The sequence below is a fragment of the Drosophila melanogaster genome, chromosome 2R (genome assembly GCF_000001215.4).
Source record: "Drosophila melanogaster chromosome 2R".
Taxonomy (NCBI): Eukaryota; Metazoa; Arthropoda; class Insecta; order Diptera; family Drosophilidae; genus Drosophila; species Drosophila melanogaster.
Genome location: NT_033778.4, coordinates 17,820,335 through 17,842,969, shown reverse-complemented (window position 1 = coordinate 17,842,969; position 22,635 = coordinate 17,820,335). Strand labels below are relative to the sequence as shown.

The 22,635-nt window shown below is 41.3% G+C and overlaps 1 protein-coding gene across 8 annotated transcripts in view, besides 1 other annotated feature; it reads right to left on the bottom strand.

Annotated features, from left to right (window-relative positions):
• Positions 1–149: 149 nt before the first annotated feature.
• Positions 150–22,635, bottom strand: part of grh (grainy head) — a 41,689-nt gene continuing 19,203 nt past the window's right edge. For 3 of the 8 annotated variants that reach the window (NM_001299622.1, NM_057494.4, NM_166250.4), the window contains 11 exons: positions 21,559–21,970; positions 14,416–14,639; positions 14,065–14,227; positions 11,862–11,973; positions 11,205–11,299; positions 8,299–8,355; positions 7,121–7,219; positions 3,531–3,928; positions 3,181–3,376; positions 2,471–2,535; positions 1,357–2,222 (listed from right to left, as the gene is read on the bottom strand). In NM_001299622.1, the coding sequence (NP_001286551.1) occupies positions 2,096–2,222; positions 2,471–2,535; positions 3,181–3,376; positions 3,531–3,928; positions 7,121–7,219; positions 8,299–8,355; positions 11,205–11,299; positions 11,862–11,973; positions 14,065–14,227; positions 14,416–14,639; positions 21,559–21,970 (1,948 nt within the window). In that variant the 3' untranslated portion in view covers positions 1,357–2,095. Of the gene's footprint in view, positions 2,223–2,470; positions 2,536–3,180; positions 3,377–3,530; positions 3,929–7,120; positions 7,220–8,298; positions 8,356–11,204; positions 11,300–11,861; positions 11,974–14,064; positions 14,228–14,415; positions 14,640–14,960; positions 15,576–15,641; positions 15,837–19,218; positions 19,406–21,558; positions 21,971–22,635 lie in introns of those variants that run through there. The other 5 variants (NM_057496.5, NM_001259472.1, NM_057497.4 and 2 more) reach the window with 5 other exon arrangements.
• Positions 15,133–22,635: part of a mobile genetic element that runs on past the window's edge.

Here is a 22,635-nt window from a genome sequence, read left to right as displayed (position 1 = left end):
ACGAATAGCGCTCTTTACCAATAGTTCAGAAAATTTGTGATTTTATAATTTTGTTAATTATTCAAACAACTGGAAGGTTTACGCCTGACTATTATCTTTTCCACTAAAATGTTATTAACGTTTTTATAGCGCCCGGCAATAAAATACAATTTGCTTACTTTTTGTTCTTTATTTAAATGTTGTGTATTCATTATAATTATATTGTACAATTTGTTTTATTTTGTTTGTTTGTCTTTTTTATAATTTCTCAAGTTGGACATGCACTTCTTACACGATTGAATGTCACTTTATTCTCAGTTGCATTTTCACGATTTTTTTGTGTTTTTTTTTCGCTTTTCTATTTATCGCGGAATTGTTTTCCAACAGTAACAAAAAATAAATTATTGGCTTTTAAAATATATGTGTATGTTTTGTGTATACAATATATAGAAAGAGCGCGTAGAACTTAAGTATACGATAACTAAACGTATAGAATTATAACATGCCGGCAAGATTTTCGATTCATCATCATCATCATTTCATATCCTCTGATATCTTAGCTCTTCTCATCTCATATCATAATATTGTATAATCTTGAATAGTACATTTAGAACTAAGGGCTAAAATTAAAAACAAATTGTGATGTACAACACCGGAAATGTCAAGTTGAAAACGATTTTGGCCCTCCTCAAAAGAGTTAAGTGGCAGAAGGAGTGAGTGAAAATAGAGCATTTTTAGGGCGTAAGGGGGGGCGTAAAAGTTAAGAGAGATTACAATTAATAAACAATTAATAATAATATTGAGCATTGAACTCGTACTGTTCAAAATTGTAGAAATCGATGCGGAGTATTCGTAATTCCAAGCAAATCTCGCGTTGAAGTCTCTGCTTGAATTCAAATAACATTGTACACAAAACATTTCGTTAATTAAATTAAACTGTTAATTATGGCAAACAAAGATTGTAAACGCATTCGAGCTATGCGACTTGTGTTATCCCTATACATATCATATATATCTGTATCTATATTCATCCGATTGTTGCGATTATTTGTGGCGCTACTGTTCATCTTGAATTAATTGTTTTTAGTTTTGAATCAACTTTCTCGGCTGATTATTGTTCGTTAGGTATTTTTTTTTTGTTTTTCAACAAATGCACAAAAATGTTTTTTTTTTAAAGTTGTTTTTTTTTCGATTTTGTTTTTGCCTTAGCTTGGACTTAAGTACGATTTTTATCAACATGTTTTATTGCAGATGGTTCTTATCTCTAGGTGTATATATCTAGATTTAGGGATAATTACTTCGCGAGAATTTTACCAATTATTTGATCGTCAAAGTTTTCATCTATATGCTTTATGCTTTATGCTTTCTTTTTTTTTTGTGTACAGAGATCCTAATTATACATAACAGAGGGGATTGTGGGTAACGAGTTAGTTTTGAAACAGAAATATAGAACAAACGATTTGTGTTTTGTGTGGGTTTTTTTTTTTCAAAAATAATTTTACACTTTATATTCAACAAGTAAAACGCTTAAGCCAAACATACAAATGGATTACAATAGGCTACGGCTAGAGTTCGTGCAGAGCTAATGATTCCTTTCGTTAGATGCACCTAATAGATAGATTCGGTAACTCATACTTGCCCTGGACCTAAGGTCATAGCATAAGCAGGGGAGCGGAAACGAGACTTATCTCCTACTGGACAGACACTGTTGCACTCCGCACATATATATATATATATATATATATATAGTTGTTTATATATGAGCATAAATACACGGTACGATTACGATTACGATTACGCTTATGGGCTTACGGGCTTAGAATTATCTATAGACATAGCGAGAATGTAAAATTTGATCAAACAATTTTAGATAATCTCATTGTTGCTAAAATAACTAAATCAATTTTAAAGTATCATTTTACATGCGTATTGTGTTAGCGTTCTTAACATTCGTTGCAACTCGATTTGTTGCGGATCCCATTATTATAACTACGATATTTAGACTTAGGCTCTATGGAAAATGGCTTATTGAAACAACTTGTTGTGTCCGTAATTTGTGTGTTTGTTTGCTTTTTTTTTTGAGTGCGGTTAGCGGGTGCTACCCGTACTGCCAGCGCTACTGATTGGGCAGCTCCGTGAGCGTCACATCGTACAGGTCGTCCTCGATCTGTTGCACCTCCAGCAGAAAGATGTCCTCGTTGCAGTAGAACGATATCATGTCATCGTCAATTTTCGCAGTAATCCTGCAATGAGAATGTGAAATAGTGAAATGTTAGCTAGTACAGTTAGTTTGCTTATATAATTTATATTAGTACACCCATGCAAAAAGTTAGCACACGATTTGAGTTATATATTGGTTTTGATTAAGCCATGCTATAATGATGTGAGAGGTGGGAAAGGATGCATCCTGGTGTATATCTCTCTGTGTGGGTGTATATCTGTGTTTTTTTTTTTTTCTATCTCACGGATCGTTTAGAACTGGCTTACTTACCCCTTCTTGTTTGTGCGATAAATGTTATTTATGCTCGTTGTTGAGATTTTGTATTTGTTTTCAATCTGCAATTGAGAAACGAGAGAAATATGATGTTTTGTCTGTTTTGTTTTTGTTTCTGTTTCGGCTAAAATATTTCTCTTATAACTCGCTGGTTTTTCTTTTTGTGTAATTTTGTTCATTTTCTATGGTCAGCCAATTTTTATTTATTCAGATTTCAGTGTATATATTGCATTCATAGCTTTATGTGCTTTAGTGTGTGGTTTGTGTACGTAGAACATATCGTGGGACTGCTTGGGTTTTAACGTATAAATATATACATATAAGTATATATAATACACTTTGGATGAGATTTGATTATGAAATGATTCGTAATTAGTTCCAACTACAGGTTACAAATTATCGAATTTCTTCGTGTGAGTAACGATTTATATATATATTTAGAGTTTGAGATGTGGCTGAATTTTAGTCGATTTATGCTTTAGTCTTTAGTCGATTAACGATTTTAGAGATTGAACATTTTGGCGCTTCATTTGTTTGAATTCTTTTCAGCGGTTCCAATTAGACCAAAATGAACAAAATTACAGAAAAGGTGGTTAACCATTAGCACGAGTTTGGTTTGATTGTTTTTAGATTTTGGGACTGGGATTGATTGGTTGGTTGGTTGGTTGGTTGGCTGGGTTTCGGGTTGAGCTTGCCACTTCGCTTACCGCATTTAGCAGGCCGATCGTGGTGGGCGGCACCACGTGCAACGGTGTATACACCTCCTCGTTCTCCTGCCGCACGTACAGCATCACGCGTTCCGAGGTCGGCGGCGTCATCCTGCCGCGCTTCATCGGCGGACCAAAGTCGGTCAGGGGTGTGCTGGTCAACATGTTCTGGTCCAGTATGTGATCCTTCTTATCGCTGCATGGGAATGCGCAAGGTTACCGAATGAAGAGAAGAAAATTTGAATTTTAGCATGTGGATTTCCTTTTGAGGTGCATACGCTCAAAAAAACGGAATTGTTTCTGAGCGTAGGCTGTAGGCTTTCTACAATGGATGGACGATTTTTACTCACGTCTGCATGTCGGGCGGAAAATGGTTGTGGAACTTGAGCGTCGGCGTGGCCACCTTCTGGCCGTGGAGCAGGAACGGTGAGGCCCCCTTCAGGTCCGGCGAGTCAGTCTCATGGCCGTAGAAGCTCTGCAAGGACGAGTGCGAGTTGGAGTTGGAGTTGCCGTTGCTCAGGGGGTTGAATGTCATGCCGGTGGCAGCGCCAATGCCCAGCTGACCTACCTTCTCCATGTCCTCGGCGGGCGAGAATAGCACCGGCGGCTTGGCGAAGTCCTGCATGCCATAGAACTCGGACCGATCCGTTACCGGATGGTAAAGCTCGTCCAGCTTCTTTCTGCCCGTGGCTGTCATCTTTCGTTTGGCGGCCCGCCGCTCTTCATCGCGCGTCTTTCGTTCGGCGCCCTGAAAATTTGAAAAAAAGGATATAATCAGATTGGGCAGTAAAAACGTTTGGATAATTCGATGTGAAAATGGAGGGTCGAATTTGGTTTTAGGATATCGTGTGTGTGTGACTAAGACCAGGCTTGGGAATTTTCGAGTGCATTCAAAATGCATCCAGGTGGATTGCGAAAGTACCGCTCCCTGACGAATTCCCACTGCGCTGGCGCACAGGTGCACGGGGCCAGCGTGTAATTAGCAATCAATCAAATGCACGGATGCCACCTTTTTTGATATTTCTTTACTTATTAATTAAATTCGTGTATGGCTGGCAGTGCCATAAGCTGCCTCGTTGCAGTAGTTGCACAAAATCGCAGCTAAAAACGAGGCAAAAAAAAAAAAAAGGAAAAAGATGGAAAAATATCAAAATAGCGAAAGAGAGAAACGAGTTTCTCGCCTGGGGAGCTGCGATGTCGCACAGAGACAAAGCCGCCACCGCAGTGGATTTCTCAGCTGGAGTCTGCAATCTGCGACTGCGCGTCGGCCACTTTTGGCAAAATGGTCTACACCGTTAGGGTCAGAGCCAAAAAAAAAAAAAATGAAAAAAAAAAACCAGCAAAAAAATGGGGAAAAAATTATTATAAAATACTTAGAGATGCAGCATAAATATGCATACATAATAAATAATCTGGCGGCGCCTCGAACCATGCAAGAAAAAGACTTTGTCTGGGCCAGCTGCCCACCTGCTTGTTGCCTGATTGCACACACACACACACACACTCACACACAGATCGCACGGATACCCATATAATATATATAGTCTGTTGGCTACTTTGTCCGCCGGTGATTGCTAGTTTGCGTGTGCAGGCAGATGCAGCATGCATTGCTGTTGTTGCTGCTGCTGCTGCTGTTGCACTTTGCATTTGTAATTAAAAATCAGCAATTGAGCGATGGAAGCTGCTGCAGGAAGGCAGCTGACCAAGGGGGTGGCACAAAAGGTGGAGGGGGGGAAAGAAGGAGGTTGAGGTGGTACATCGGCGGCACAGGAAGTGATATGTTGCAGCAATCTACTTGGCCTGATGTTGCTGCTGCTGCTGCTGCTTCTGGAGCTTCATATATGATGCAAGGATGTCTGCGCATGCCCCCAGCCCGCTCAAATGAAACCCATGCTCCTTAGCTGCCCGCTGTAGCCCCCTCCCTTTCCCCACACATTAAGCCAGGTTCTTGCGCTTATCACAAAGCATTTTAGCCTAGAGCCATGCATTCGATGTACATCACGGCTTTTCGTTGCGTTGCGTTTGTGTGTGGCATGTAAATAACTGTATTTTATTACTTTTATTTTATCTTGGCAAAAATATCGCCAAACTGGCCACTTGCAACAAGCTAAGGCGACGGCGTCTCGAATCGCCCAATGCGGTCAATGCTCGCCACAGTCCAGACCCCTCATTTTGTGTGTGTGCCCCATCTGGGCCCCTTCACCACTCCCCCCTCGTTGTTGCCACCACTCCTTTGGACGCTGTGTTAATCGACTTCAAAGTATGACGAAGACGGAGGACATCCGACCAAGTGGGCTGCCAACATTTCGCAGAGGCGGCTGGCACATAACCATTAGCATTAACGTTAGCTAAATTCTATAATGATTCAACATTGATGTGCGTAGAAAATTCTCAAATGCTCAACTTGATTGAATTGTGGAAAATGTTGTCAAATGAATATGAGCAATATAAAATGATTGATATTAAAGATCCTGTTCGAAAGGTGTAATAATTAACTGAGATGATTCCAAGTCAGATACACAATGATGTGAGTTGAAGATGTATTTTCCAAACATTCCATTAAAAGTTATTTGCTGCTCTAATTTTCTCCTTTCTGGGCGAAAGTATCTCTCTATATACCAAATTGCACAATCCAAAATGACAGTTATATGGCAAGACAAAGGCTTCCCAAGGTTTTTTTTGAACGTGCGGCAGAATTTCTCGTAATTTTGTATCTTTTTGGTCCTGCCCCCCACCGAACGGGGCTAACTTAAAGATTCATAATTGGCGACTGTGGCCCCAGAGGTGCCAAACGACGGAATTGCAACTGAAACTGCAATTGCAGTGAAATCAAAATTTCAAAAAATCCCCCAAAAAACATACAGTGAAAATAAAATAAAAGGAAGAACGGGACAAAGGAAAATAACGTGGTACGCGAAATTTAATTGATACATTTACCGATAAACACACGCTGGCCAGCGAAAAAGGGCCGGCCCCAAATGTGAAATATAAGCCCGTCGCGATAGCGATATGGCCATGGCTACGGATCGCTGGATCGCTGGATCGCTGGAATTGGTGGAACGGGGATGCGAGATGGTGAGATCGGAGATCGGGACAGGAGGATCGTGTACAATAAAAGCCATGTCCAAACGGAGGCCCAGGGACGTGGATGTGTAATGATATGAGAAAATTAAATTGGAAATCCACGAAATGATTTATTAATAAACCCCATCAAGCGAAAAAGTGAAGGGTTCGCATAAAGGCGAAGGTACAGATACGAAACAAGGGCATGGAAAGGATGTGCGGTGTGTGCGAATGTGTGTGTGTGTGCTTGTTGGCCATTTACTTTTGGACGCGTTACGCTTTCCACTAAAGGCCAACAGGCTGACTGACGGACAGGCACTGCCGGTGCCCCCAATTCGATAAAAGTTGCAGTCGCAACGTAGGGAGAAGCTGCAGCAACAAGTGGCAGGCACACACACACACACACACACACAGATGCACACTGCAATGTGAAACTAACTTAACATAAGGAAAGTTCTGTATTTTATAATAATATCGCAAGCTATGTTGAAATTTAAATATTTAAAAAACTTCAAATTCGTGTAGCATACTTTTAGATACATATATCTAAAAATCAAAACAAGAATTAATTTTTCTTGATTCAGTTGATTTTGTAGTAATAAGATATGCATAAAAGTGGTAAATATACATAGATGTTGCTTTAGTTAGTTTTACGCTTTTTCCAATTGTTACTTTTTCTTCCCGTGTAATGCAAAGGAAGCAGCACGTAGTCGCTTTTAGTTAGCTCATCAACCTGTTGCACGTGGCAGAGGGAGCACAGCGGCTCCTGCTGCTTCTGTGTGCGTAATTGCCAGCATAGGGGAGCTCTGCTTGTGGACTCGGTGGCATCGGGTTTAGGGATCAGGCGTGAGGGACGAGGGAAAATAAAATCACTTACCTTATCGCAGAAGACCTTTATCTGACAGTAGCCGCGGTGGAAGACCGCCGTATCTCTGGGGTCCTCAAATGTGTCGATTTGTACGTGCAGCGGCAGGCCCTGGAAACAGAAAACAGAATCCGTATTAATATCACAATGGTCGTATCATTCAAATTGCCCGCAGGGCAAATAAAAGTTGCTGCTGCAGCAGCAACTGCAACACCAACGGCATCAACTGCAAAAGCAAAAGCGACTTGCAACAGCTGCAATTAGCCGTTGTCATTTGGGCTGAGGGGGGCGTGGCCGAAGACGAAGGGGCGTGGCAGGAGTGATGTTAAACTGCCAACATCCGTTGGGCGAATGTGTGTGCAACATGTCGTGGCAAGTGCATAATTTCATTTGCCTATTGTCCACACTCAATGCCGCACGTTAAAAAAAAAAAAACGTATTATAATATGTTCTAAATGCGATTAAAATGGTAATTTGAGTAATACAAGTAATTTATAAAATTTTATTATTATAAATTGTATATTATTATAAAATGAAATATTTGGATTTTTGTCATACATTCTGCTCTCGAAACGAGAACAATTAATTTTTTTGCTGTGCAAGCTCCACTGTACCTGCAGCGATCTCTTTTAATGAAAAGCAACGAGTTCTGCCTGTGTTTCTGTCAATGAAATATCAGACTTAATGTACGCATTACAACTCTGGCCAGGAGGATGTGCAATCCGCTTTAGATTGCTGGTGCGCAGGGGCAGCGCGGTGGGGGGGGGAGGGGGGTGTAGCTCAGGTGAGAGGGGGCAGGCAGGTGGCAGAGAAGAAATCCCCTGCCTACGTTGCATCAGCATCAGTCTGACCGTTGTCAAGACGACTGCTCTGAATGCTGATCGCTTTGTGAGGGGAGAGGGGCGAGTGGTGTGGGGAGGGGGGTGATGTGAAAAGGAAGAAGAGCTCTTTGCCCGCATTGATTCGCCATTAACAAGTTGGCATTAAATTGGTTATTACTTAACCCATCAAAGGCAATGTGGCTGAGTTGAATTTCATTTCCAGAAAAGTGGGCAGTTTATCTATTAGTTTAATTGAAAGTAAAACAAAGTGCTACAAAAAAAAAAAACTATGCAATGATGCAAATGCAAATAAGCATTGACTTAAAATATAAATTTAAATATAATATTCTAAAATAGTAGTAAACTCACCTTAACTCCCTTTTGACTGCTGAAATCCGTGCTCAAGCACTGAACCGCAATGTTGATCTGTTTAAAAGTAAAGAAGAAAAAAAATGAAATTATATGAAAAACAGAAACAAAAGAGAAACAGCACGGCGCATGTGAGAAATGCCATAAAATATACAAATGTAAACAATTATGAGCATAAAAAGAAATTATATCGGATGACAAAAACTGAAATGCGTCTGCTATTAGAAGGCAATTGTTTTCTCTCTATTAAGTCGATGTCCTCTTTATGCCCACGACAGTTTAAAACATTCCAACGCACTCGGAAAGAGCAAAAATGAAGACAAAAAAAAAAGGAAAAGAAAAAAAACTGAAGGAGAGACAATAACAAGGCAATACACAGAGGACCATGGATCGACCATGGACCACGGACCATGGACCGGGCCAATAAGATGGCCTGAACTGGAACCGAGCAACCTAAAGCCAAGTAACGAGCCAAGTGAAGCCGCGACTTTGTATCGCAGCCAATTCATTTTTCGTTCGACTTCGATTCAGTGCAAGGTGTGTGCATTTCGCATTTCGCATCTGTATATGTATCTGTATCTGTATCTATATACAGATATATGCGTATCTGTGTGCCGCGGCATTTTAAGCATGCCAAGTCCGAGTTTGAGTCAAAGTCGTAGTTTCAGACAGTCGTTGGACAGTACGAAATGGAGAAAAAAAAAAGAAATAAAATAAAAAGAAAATCCATCAACGCAAAAATACCAAAGGAAACAATCTTAATGGTAAAAGTGCAGCAGTCACAGCCGCACAGCCGCACATCCAACATCCACTACCACCATCCCAGCTCCGCAGCATCCCAAGATCGGGCGGCCATCCAGAGACCGAGATGTGTGGACGAGCAGTATTTAATGTGAATAATTAGCGGGCGCGTACCATATAAGCGAAAAGCGAGGGGCGAAGCACCTGCGTGTCGGTGCGTACGAAAGTTTTGCCGCTGGGAAAGGCAGTATCTCACAGATACACACACACGCCTGCAAAGATGGAGATACAGATGCAGCTAACGGCACAAAACGAAATCGACATTATGCGAGCCAAGTCGGGCCAAGATACAAAATGAATAAAAAATAAAAATAAGGCGACTCGACTCTCTCTCCTCGAAGACGATGATGTCGCTGGGATTAACATCTCAGCGCGTAAACAATTTGTAAATAAAAAGCTCCATCAAATGCGAGTGGGCGGGGTGGTGGAGAGGAGGGGGGTGAGCGGCGGGAAAATGCGGCGGGGGGAAATGCACTTATGGCCAGCCAGTTAATAACTGCTGACCAATTTGGCAGCCTGCACACACAGAAGTCACTGAACTTGAATGAAAATCAATACGATTTTGGCATTTGTTTTTCACAATATTTTTTCACATTTTTTTCGAATGGCATTTCAGTTGGATTAAGTGGACACTTGAAGAAAATGTTTCCGCAAGTTAAATGTTTTAATCAAAACTCTATCAATTAATGCCTCAAATAAAATATTGGGATTTTTAAAATGAATGCTGACGTTAATGAAAGCAGTTGCTAATCAAAATTGATAGCAATTGAAGTTTTATGTAACTCACAAAATATGGAAAAAGATTTGCAAAAATCTTGGTTGGTTTAATTTGGCAAAAGTAAAATTGCAAAATGCATTATAGTTATAATAATAAAAGTATGAATATAAATATGAGCATTGCTAAGCAGTCTTAAACTTAATTGAAAAAGCAGAAAAGCACAGATTGAGTCACTTAAATTTGTGATTTTTAGCTCCCAAAATTGTATTGAAGTATTAAATAGTAGCATATATCAATGTCTTTTACTACCTTTAAGAAAATGTCATTCTTTGCCTAATATGGCCCACTTTTTCACTGTGCAAATGGGCGGAGCATCGCAAAGGATAAACCGAACCCATGGCGTATACGTAATATGAGGGCTGTCTCGCTTACTGGTCTTACTACTGGCGCTTGATGCAATAGAATTGCAAATATTTTCCACCGATTAAAATGCTTGATAATTGCTAAATTAAAACGCGGTGGGAGCCTGCTCGATCTGCTGCGGTTAGCAGCCAAAGCCATAGCCAACGGACACCAAAGCGAACTCGACTTAAACTCAGACTTAGTTCCAAGCATTTGCGAGTAAGTGATTAAAACTAAGTGTCATAAATAAATAAATGCATAAATTATTCTTTTGAGGCAAAAAGATACTGACACTCGCTGCGAGTGCGATCGAGATGGAAAATGCGCGGACAGCGGGCGCCAGAAAGGGATGGCCACAGTCGGCTGGGGCAATGGCGACACTGTTTGAATAATTTGCGTTTTACTCGCAATTGAAAATAAATCAGAAATTAATTCTTGGCTCACACACATACATGCATACATATATACGAACGATATAGAGAGGACTTTGCTGGTATCTGCTATCTCATTTTGCTTCATAAAAGTGTCGCGCTTAATTTTTTTCGCTTTTTTTCCATTTTTAATTGAGGCGGCGCTCGAAGTAAACAAAATGGTTGGTAGGGAAAAACACATAAAAGCACAAAGAATTTCTATGATGATGAAGAACTAGGGATACCCTGGAATTGCTCTTGAATTCTTTAAATTCGTAGTTTTTAAATTTGTGTGTCTCTTGTCTCTTTCTCAAAAGCTAGCTTAGATACAATTCTAAACTATTTTACTATTTAGTATATTGATTTAATATGCTGTTACTTGGATATATCTTTCAATATGAAGATAAATCTTTTCTTTAAAATGTTATATGTTACAAAGTTGAGAAGCTTTAAGATGTCGTACTTAGTAGTCCAAGTTTATAACAAAATCAGCATACCCTTGCAGATAAAGGGTAAACGAAAATTCCATAACTACGATTGCCGTAGAAATGAGATCTAGAATGAGCAGAACTTACCTTGGCGGAGCTCTCCAGCGGATTCCAGTAGACGGCGATGGCATTGTGCGACACTTCCTCGATGCAGCCAACGAGGCCAACCGAGTTCTTCGTATCTGTAGAAGAAGAGCAGTCCAAGCAGATAATCAGTGGGGGATTTCGAGGGGTAAAGATCGCGGGATTTTAAAGACGGACGAAAAGAAGTGCGAGAGATGGGAATGGATGGAGTAGTTGAATGGGGTAAACAACAACGGAGGCGAGAGCTTCGGACATTGGAAAATATGTTTGTATTAACAATTAAGGAAATTTCTGCGTTGCCATCCAGTGACAAGTGCCTAATGAGTTATGTTTGATGGGCCAGCGGCAGCAGCAGCCCCATGTTGCAAGTTGCAGGCTACAGGTTGCCACAGCCGTGGCCATAGCCATCGAGATTATCTGCAATCAAACAAACGGAGCGCAGTTTGCTGCCGCCGCGCGATGCGCGTTTATCAATGTCATAACTCTCCTGGAACGTTGCGGGCCTTTCAATAAAAAGCAACAATTTACTGCTAGAAATACTAGACAATACAAATGGACAGGCGAGCAAGCGACGCTGCTGGACTTCGCCGCTCAGATTGGTTGTGGTCAGGTTGGGTATTGGGGATTGGGGGCTGGGAAGGCCATGTTGGTTTTACGCACCTGCATCCAAGATTCTCTGCTTCACGGAATGCTGACGACTGTGCCAGAATTGCCAGGCCTTGATCTCATCCTCGGGACTCTTCTCCTCGCGGAACATTAGCATGATCACACTCTGGAATCGATTGAACGGGAAGAACGAAAAGTAAATATGGTTATTAAATTAAGTGCGCGACTAAGTTAGGGGACACTAAAAATTAACTCATCTCACTTATGGCATGCTTAAAAGTAGTAGTATCTTTAACATATTTATTTTCCTGCTTAAATTCGAACTAATTGGTTACACTCTACTATTTATTCATCTCCAAGTTTATCTACTCTAATTGAAATTTTAATCAGTAAAATAACCCCTTGTAACTATGGGATTTTTGAAGAAAAACTCACAGATTTGATTATATCTACGTAATTGAAAAAGTAAATCTAAAATACAAACAGCCCTAAAAGAACTAGGGACTGCAACACGGCCAACTCAGTTTCTCAGTTTCGTTCACTATCCTGATCTGGAAAGCGATCTGGGCGAGAGTTGTTGATCCTTATCTGTGAGGAAATGCCATGTCTTGCGTTGATTTTTGCCAGACATGGTCCTAATCCGTTTATACTATCCCAAGGATGGGTGGCTCCTTGCCCGGGTTCATTGCTCTGACATATATGCGTTGTGACACTCAACTCACAACTCGGCAGATCGCACCCTACGCCTTTGAAAAGTCAAAAGGATTAGGCCCGGGCGAGGACAAAAGGACGAATTCGATTTAGCAGAAAAACGTCCAACTCATTTGGTTTCTTCTGCTCATCGAGGCACTATTGTTTTCCCAGCATTTGCATATTTTGTCTATTATTTTGTGTCTATTTTTTTACATTTTGAATAATTAAGGATGCGCGCAGAGATAGCCAAAGAGTTTCCTTCCAAAATCAGAAGAAAAAAAAATGCCGAGGCAAAGGAAACAGTTTCGAAATCGCAAGCAACCCCCGAAAGGATCATCATTTTCTTGAGCAGTCGGGGTTTTAGCTGATTACTGCATAAATATTTTTGTGTGTTTTCTTCGGGACTGTGTAAGTTTTTTACATATTCATGGGCTAATCAGCTCGTAAATTATACTCAGTTTTTTCTCTCGATTCGTTTCACATTTTTCTTGGATCAGTTTTCCCCGTTAGATTGCGTTATGCAAATGCCCAAAAGTGTTGGGAAGTTGTCCAATTTCGGGTAGAAAGGGCGCGCAGCTCTAAACAAATAAACTCGTAAATTAATTTTGACACTTTTTTTTGGTCGAGCCTTGCAAAATATGGCACTTTTATGGTAATCTGACCTGACCGAGAACTTGAGTAGCGAAGGGAAGGTTAAGCTCGTATCTGAAGATCTCTGCGTTTCATTTGGCTACGTTTCTTGAAGTTTTTGTTGCAAGTTTCGTTATTCATGCTTCTTTTTCCTTTTTTTTTTATCGCACTCTTTGCGTATGCAAATGACTAGGACTCGGAATCGGATTCAGATTCGCATTCGGATGCCTTCAATTTCAATTGTTGTTTACTTAGCCTCAAGTTCCGCTTCCCGTTTCCTCCGGCCATTTCCTCAACCCATTTACCACTTTCAACTGTAACTTTGATGTCATTCTTTGGCTCTCAACGGTTCAGTTTTCAATTTGCATTTGCATCTTCAGACGTCATTTAAGCTTATCTGATTGATGATGTTGACGGGTATTGTTGTCCTGTTTCTGCGCCTGCTTCTGCTCCAGCTCCTACTCCTTGAGCGATCGTCCTGAACAAACATTGGTCGTGAAAGACGATCGAGTCTGCCGGCAATTTGCATTGAACGAAATATTCAAATTCTCATCCTAGGGAACGCACTCGCATTCTCACTATCATTTATCATTGCGCCGTGCCCCTGAGCGGCAGGATATGGGATGGGTGTAATTGAGCAAAGGGGTGGCGATGGCACCTCGGGGTAGGACCACTATAAACTAAAGATTCCCGCTGAAGAAGCCGACACAGATTCCCTGACAAATCGCCCTGGTAACGAAGGGTTGCCTCCGGGGCATAATTTTCCATTTTCTTCGTTCATGTGCTCGTGTGTTCGTGTGTTCGTGTGGTGTTGATGGCATAAACAAAACACACCAAAGAATGGAAAACAAGCAGCATGAACTTGATTGACAAAGCTCCCCTTCCCCTTTTTCCTTAACTTACATATATCTAAGCATATAGATTTGGATCCTACCTTGACGGTGGTGTTCTTAATGGGCTTTTCCGCATCGTGCACATACTCCAGCGTTATTCCATAGAATTGACCCTTGTTGATGTAGGTGATGCGATCGTCCTCGCGCCTCTGCGATGAACTGATGGGGCTCTCCAGGTGATATCGGAAGCCCACGTTTGTGAAGCTAATGGGTTGTATTTGGAAAAGGTATCATAGTTAGAAGATTGTTAATGAAAATGATAAGAATTGTATAATAATAAAGTTGCCAAACGGGGTCCTTATAAGTATATTACTAATTTTCAATAAGTATCAATGATTTAGTTTTCTTTCAGCACAAGTTATTAGTCATTTAAGGATCTTCATATGACTTACATTTTTGGTATTTGTATTTTGTCGGCATCATTCTGACGTCCAAAGTCGTGCCAGGGCCGCGATCGCGTGGATCCATTGGTGCTGGTGTCCACCAGCGATGTGGTGGGACTGTTCTGGCTGCCATGGACCGCCGTTCTCTGCTGGATGCTGTTCACGCTGACGGGTATGCTGCCATTGGCATCGATCAGCGTGCCCGGCTGGCACAATTCCGTATAATCAAAGGACTGTTTGTAGAGAAAAATTTTAGAATTATATAGAAATTTGTTATGACAAGCACTTATTAGATTATATAAGAGATACAAAAAGACTACCTTTACGTTTCTAGGGCTTAATGGACACGTCACGCTTTTGACAAACACTCTACAATTTCGCTACAAATCTACTTAAATGTGATTCTTATCTGATTTAGTGTTATGTACAACACACTACCTCTAAGTTATGGTTTTCTATTCATATTCTATATTTTAATGGACACGCAACGCATTAACAAACATAACTACTTTGTTTTGATTGTGGCACATTTGGGATTCTATCGTGGGGTATACCTGTTGGATATTTGTCTGATCCCGCGGTGTAATGGCATCCGTACCAATGCCCGAATCCGGACTTGGCAAATCCACCGTTAGACCCGCCGCCGTAATGGCTTTGGCATAGAGTGGCGTTGCTCCGCCATTGCTCTTGCCATCCTGCGAATGGTGCTGTTGCTGCTGGTGGTGCTGTTGCTGCTGCTGCTGCTGTTGATGCTGCTGTTGTTGCTGCTGCTGTTGCTGGTGGTGATGCACGCTGGTTAGCACGGTGGTGGTGGCGGGCGGGGGAACGCTGCCGGCAAAGCGGCCCTCATAGGTGACCACTCCGCCGGGCTGAGATACGGATACGTCCACGTCGCCATACAAAGACCTCGTGCTGGCCGGCACATAGCCACCTTGGCCATCCGGTGCAAAGTATTCCCGATAGTAGGAGGGCTCCGCTATAAACGTGGTGGTGCTGGTGGGCGGGGGACCGGGTGGCAGGCGACTGGCCGTGTACATGCCATAGTCATTGGCCGTGATATAGGGACCCGGACTGGGACTTTGCGCCTGCATGGACACACCGCCGCCGCCGGCGGCTCCAGCGGGTCCGGCGCCGCCGCCCGCTCCGCTCGCCGTGCTGGGATGTGAGGTCTGCAGGTGGTTGGTTGGGTCACACATGGCACTAACTCGCTTGCTCGTCTCATCGAGTGTTCTCACCTGTAGATAGATCTGTGTGCCGCCCGTGGTTGCATACATCTCTAGTGTGGCTGTGGTCCTGGCTCCCGGCGATCCTGATTCTGATCCTGATACTGACTGTGAGTCCGATTCAGTGTTTTCAGTGCTGTTGATGCTGCTGCTGGGTGTGCTGGGCCTATCAGCTTCACTTGCCGTTGGTGCATCCACGTGCAAGATCTGCGGGAAAGGTGTGTGGTTGTTGGGTTGGGATTTTTTAGCTTGAATCACTTAAAGCTAAGGTCTGATTGAGAAACGGTGGCTAAGGAAATGATCGATTGATCAGGAATCCACCGAGATTCCAAGATATTCTGTCATTGTGGCTAATAGTCCAACAGACCAATGATTGATGATTGATCGTTGTTTATGGCCAGCATAGCACAGCACAGCACAGAAGGTCGCACAGAAACCCCAAAAAAACGAGGTGACAAAATTGTGCGTGCGTTCTTTTGGGCCATGATGTGGATTTTTCTTTCAGCCATGATTCATACAACAACAGCAGCCAGCAGCTTATTGAATATAACGTCAACAAGTACAGTTTATAATAAAAGGCTATAAACACAACAAAAAAAATGCTATATACGAAAACGAAATGAAACAGTCGCCGTCTTCGTTGTTGTCGTCGAGTGGAAAGAAACCAATTAAAAAATATACAGAAAAAAAGCGCGAAAAAATCAACATTTATATACGGCACATGTATATACGGTTTGAAATATATATATATATATATATGACTATATGCATATGTTAATTATCATTGTTTTTTTTTTTTTATTGGCCGCCCGAAAATGTCAAACGTTTTTGGAGACAAACGCACGAAGCTAAATGAGGTAATACAGAGCAAAGTGTGGTCAATCCATGTCTTTTTCTATATATATATATATAGATATCGGGGGTCTAAGATTGAAATTAGCAACGAACTGCTGATTGCCATTGGTCTAAAGAAAGTGAAACCCCGAAAGAGACACAGGTCCAGCCGAAAGACGTCACTATTTGGCTGGCCTTTTGATCGAAACCGGTTGACAGCGTTTTGGGCCTCAACTTTTTGGGGGTAATTTTCGTTACACTTTTCGGCCATCTCAACACACACTGGCAGAACCCTTGTAATAATTTATGGTCTTTACTTTGATTATTTCGGTTAGCTTTTGTGTGTGTGTACTGTCAGTCTGACTGATTTAAATTTATACAGAGGTTTTTGTGTCTGCGTCTGTGATTTTTTGGATTCCATTTTTTTTTTATTTTTGTATTCGTTGTGGTTGAAGTCTCTTGTATAATTTAGCATCAGTAAAAGATTCTAGCTGCGAGCTAATTAAATTTGTTCATCGAAATCAATTTGCATTTTAAACTTTTAACGTGCAACGTCAGAAAAGGCCTTGACGAATCCGATCGACGATCGATCCGCCAGAGCAGAGACACGGAGACAAAGATACTTTGTTGCTGTTGGTTAGTCGGATTTTCGGTCTTTCGATCTTTTGGTCTTTCGGCATTCGGCATTCGGCTTTTGGTTTTTAACTTTTGGCTTTTGTGGTGCGTGTGTCTCGGACTCAATCGCATCCGAATCTTTAGCCATTGTTGTTGTCAACATCAGCTATATTGGCTATGTGGTATAACTCAGCTATCGGTTATGAGCCGTGCGGAGTTGGGCTTTTAGAATTATGCTAAGTAGCGACCAGCGACAAACGATTCTGGCACATATTTATGTATGAGGAAGGAATAAAAAAAACACCAAAATCAAGCAACAACAAGTAGCGAGACAAAGGCAAAAATAACAAAATATTTAAATAAAGCCAATTAACTATTTTAATGCCTTTTGGAATGATAAAAAGTGAAACTTTTTTCTTCTTCGGCCCGAGTTTTATGAATATCGTTAATTCTCGGAAATAAAGTGAACGAAAAGCCGAGAAAAACAAAAACATCTTCATATATGGATGCGAACAAAAAAAATCATTTTTTTTGCATTCATAAAATATTTTTTTTAATGGTTCCTTGATGTTGTAATTGTGATTCTCGGTAAGGAAAACCCGTGACTAACAGCCCTCGAAAAGTGCTCACTTTTGTTGGAAATTTACTAGATGCTGGAACTTAATTTCAGTTCAACTCTTTATAAGAGCAATAAACCTTCAAGGTTGTCTTCGAATTGTTTGGTCGATGCTAAAACTTCCGTTGAGAGAGCATTTAGTTATTGATAGACAAAACCTATTATATTGAAGACATTGTCTCAATTAGTTATTAGGTATTCGAATTTATTCGAATTGTTTTTCTTTTGAAAGTCCCATCTGCCTGTCTAATTTATCAATCTGTTTGTTGGATCATTGTCTGTGCAATTATCTTGTTACATCATGTAGGCTTTCCATTATTAATTGAATTATTATTAATAACGCTTTCCGGTTTTTAGCGCTTTGCATTACGTTTCTGATTCTTGGAATCTTAATCGTTCATATTTTGATAATGGAAAATGAGAAATATCTATTGATGTTTTCTATTAAAGATAAGTTTATTTTATTGGGAGTTCAGGAAAAATTTTTGAATGTTGACTCACTCAAATATCGTATGATTCATTTTGGGAAATTAAGGAAATTCTCCGAACTAAATGAGAAATCGGAAATTATTTAGAGAAACTGTTTACAATGTTTGGCGATTCGATCCAAAAACGGGGAAATCCGCCGAATGCTATAAGCAACTGATAAGCCACACGGAGATTTGGATTTGGGGCAATTAGAAAGGCATCCGATGAGGCAATTGGATGTGGCGATATATCTCTACCTATTTATATAGAGCAACGATAGAGAGAGAGAGAGAGTTGTTTGGCTAATCCAAGATCTAAATGCCAGAGTCTAATGATTACACTTTCCGGTGCCTGGGGTGCAATAAATAAATTGCCAAGAGTACAAAATTGATATGTTTTCCGATTCTCGATCATAAATTAAGCTGGCGAAACCTTAGACTTTAAACTATGGCGACTGTGTGTATGTAAATTAATAAGACAAATATTAAGAATAATTAACTGTCAATGCAACAAATGCACAATAAATTAGAGTGCATGCAAATTGTGCACCGACTGAGGCAATTTAATATTTATATGCGTATTTTTTTTTGCTGTTTTGTTTTTCGCTGGCAAGCAAATTAATGCCCAATAAAAACGGAGACGGCAATTAAGCCGCGCTGGGTTCTGCTCAATGAATTTTATAAGCCGCACTCTTGCCCACCCACCCTCTAATATTCGATTCTTGATTCTTGGCCTTAACAAATGCGCGCCAAACAAAAGACTTAGGCAGCGAACTTGTTCGCAGCGTGGGTGTTGAAAGGCAACGCGTTGCGCCCACACAATATTGTTGTTGCTGCAACTGCTCTGTGCTGCTGCTGCTGTGAAGTTGTTGTTGTTGCTGCCGTGCTGTTTTTGTTGCTGTTCTGCTGCTGCGCGTGCGCTGTTGTTGTTGTTTGATTCATGGTTTAGATTTGACTCGCAGGTGGATTGGCGTTATTGATATGCCACAGAATATTGCACTACTGCCCACATTCCAGGCAAAAAAGGTACTCGGTATTCGATATCGGTATCACTCACACTCACTGTCTATTTTTTTTTTTTTTTTTGGTTGTTGTATTTCGTTTTGGATCCCCTCCGATCGATCGGTATTCGGTTACAATCTACGATGTGTTACGGATCGCGGCGAGGAAAATAGCGAACGGCTATTACGGAATCGGATTCGAATGCGATACGATCCTACTCCGACAGCGTGATACGACTGACTAAAGGCCGCCGATCGCTGCCAGGTATGACAGCCGCCGCTGCGACGTCGCCAGTCGGCGATCCGCAGTTGTTGCGTCGGCCAGTTGGAACACAGATACACACGCACACACTCGCGCATGCGCACACCTCGGCCGTCTCTCATATCAGTTCAAAATGGTTGGAATCCGCGCCTGTCGCAATATTCTCAACGGGAGCGACAAGGAGGGGCCGGACAGGGCGTTGCAGCTGCGGCGGCATGGCAATATTAAAAAATAGCTGCACTTGCTGCATAACGTCGGACTTCCTTAACTTGAACTGTCCATAACTAAGACGGCTTATTCATAGAAGGTGGGTTCTCCGAATCTCACTCTCATGACTAAATCATATTGTATACATATATACATATTTATATATTTCTAGCGAGTAAAAGTATAAAGAAGTAATAGTATAGATTCTATATTCCTATCCTATATCCTATTAAATATCTTTAAGTTTGGTTTAAAACGATATCGTTGATTCTCACATAAAAGTTTTGAAGTTTGGAAAACAGTATCTTCTATTTCCATAATTCGAAAGAGAGTTTAATCTAATTGTGATTTTTCTAAATTGATTAGATAATTCACTGATGAATATATCAAGCTAAATTGATAGTTAGATTTGTAATGAATTGGTTTTGAATGGTTTTGCCATACAGAAGTTCGACTGTAGTTACACTTGCTGCACTTATTGAGCCAAATCGAAGCCAGGTCGAAGGAAAAGGAAGGCGAACCGCCGGAAGTGCGCACTTATCGCTGCCGATTGTCGCCCAGAGTTTGCTACTGCAATTTCCCATTTAATTATGGTTGTTCCTTTTTTCTTTGCGTGTGTGTTCGACGGGAGTGTAATAAAGTGCCTTCCAACCAGTCCGCTTGCAACTTACAACTCGAACTCGCGCAAAGGAAGTGGTTCGATGTGTGACTGCGATGGTGCTATGTAGCGAGCTCTGTGCGGGAGCGAGAGCACCATACAAATCACGTACGCACACATACGATCGTATAACAGCGTGCGAGCGTATAACAGTTGACCGTGCAGTGGCAGCAGCAAAGGCTCATTGTTGTTGTTGCTCGCGTACATAGTTGTTGTTGCTGCCGCTGTGGTTGTTGCTGGCACTGTTGTTGTTGTTGTTTTTGTTGTTGCTGCCGCTGTTTCAATAGAACCGAACGAGCAAACGACGACGACGACGACGGCACGACAACAAAAACGACGCTGATTCGTATTGGCTGCAGCCACTAATACTCATTGCTCACTCACACCAGCAATTGACAGACCAATTGCAGGTCTGTTAGACAACAGCAGCGGCAGCAACAACTACATCGCCCAGCAGCAGCAACATCAGCTAGCGACAACAACAACAAGAGATACAACAAATATAGATCGTTAATTGATGTAGCACACAGGATGCGCCGCTGATTGGGGTTGTCCACTCCGCTGATGATGATTGTGAATGGGCAGTGGGAATGGGAATGGGTATGGGTATGGGTATGGCTATGGGAATGGGTCTCGGAATGGCATTCGAAATGAGATCGCATGGACTGCCGATCTAAGCCAAAGCTTATCCGCAAATACAAATTTATATTGCATACAGCATGCAATGTACACGAAGAGAAAAGATAGTATGAGTTATATCAAGAATGTATCCTAATTGCCATATGTCAGTTGGACTCTTCTTTTCTTAATCGTGGTTGATAAATAATATAGAAGCTAATCGGTTTGCTTAGTGCACCGAAAAAAAAGAGATAATATGTTTTACTATCTTTTCACATTTTCTTTACCAAACTAGAAACAAATATTGTATAATATAAATTTGTTTATAAGATTCGCTTTCAATTGTAAGCATCATTTCAAAATAATTTCAATAGAATGCTTAAAATAAGAAATCCATAAAGTGAAAAAAGTATGTAGATTCTTGCTTAAAAGGATTTGTGAATCTGTTTGTTGATTTTTTCACTGTGTAGAAGTGCTTGCTTCTAAATTGAAATTTGCGTGCGTGTCCATTAACTTTTTTTTTTATTCATAAAAGAGCTTCCAGCTGAGCTGCACTCAGCATTCGAAAAAACTATCTTTCATTACAGTTTTGCTTTTACTCATTATTAATTCTTAAGGATGCTTTGTTTTTAATATGTTTTGTTGGCCTACCTTTTGGGTTATGACCGAACCGGGTCCATTTGCTGTTGCTGCACCGGCAATGTTGCCATTCTTGGGATCCTTGCGCAAGTCTTCGGGCTCTCGTTTGATGCTAATTAGTTGCTGCTGCTGCTGCTGTTGCGCCGCAGAGGAGACAATGGAGCCCGTGCTCCCCACGCCAGCGGCACTAACAATGTCGCCGGGATGTTGCTGCTGCTGCTGGTGTTGCTGCTGCTGCTGCTGCTGTTGCTGTTGCTGCTGCTGCTGCTGTTGCTGGTGATGCGAGATCGTTGTCGTGGAGACAACGCCGGTTGTGCTTACCGTCGCCGATGACGAGGGGTGTGAGCCGAGCAAAAAGCCTTGAATCTCATTTTGCGATAGGCCAGAGACATCGATAGGTGTGGTCTGGCCATTGAGCTTTCCACTGCTGTTCAAAAATTCAAATGCAGAGAGAGAGAGAGAGAGAGGGAGAGAGAGGGAGAGGAATATATGACATTAGTTGGTGTTTAATAGGTGCAATTATTACTTTAACCAGCGTATGCAAAGTATCTCATGCAAACAAGAATTTATAAAAATAGTTTAAAGACTGTGGTGTCTTTATAGAGCCAGCATCTACACAATATAAAGTGACGTTTTAAAGAGTTCATATACAACAATAATCCAATTTAAGGTTTATAGCCCATTATAACAGCTAATCTATCTATCTATTCCAGTTGCAGTAATGGCGCCCAATTGCCTGGTATATTCCGACACCCCCACAAATGGAATAACTCCATTAGGCTGCTTATCAATCAAACCCGCGCTCGCCAATCACCTGGGCAATCATGCAATCAAGCCGCAAACAGCGAGGCAAGGCTAATTTCATTCACCGGAGCCGGAGACACCTGTGCGCTGCTCACAAAACCTGGATGCCCGCCCAAATGGGAGCAATCGGGGCAACAACCAGCCACCATAAACCAGAATCCAGCCTGCAGCAAGTGCAAAAAAAAAAAATAAGGAAAAGAAAAGAAAAAAAGCACAAAAATACACACGAGCGGGGAGAAAAACAAAAAATAAGAAAAAGAAAAAACCAGACAGAAAAACCTGACA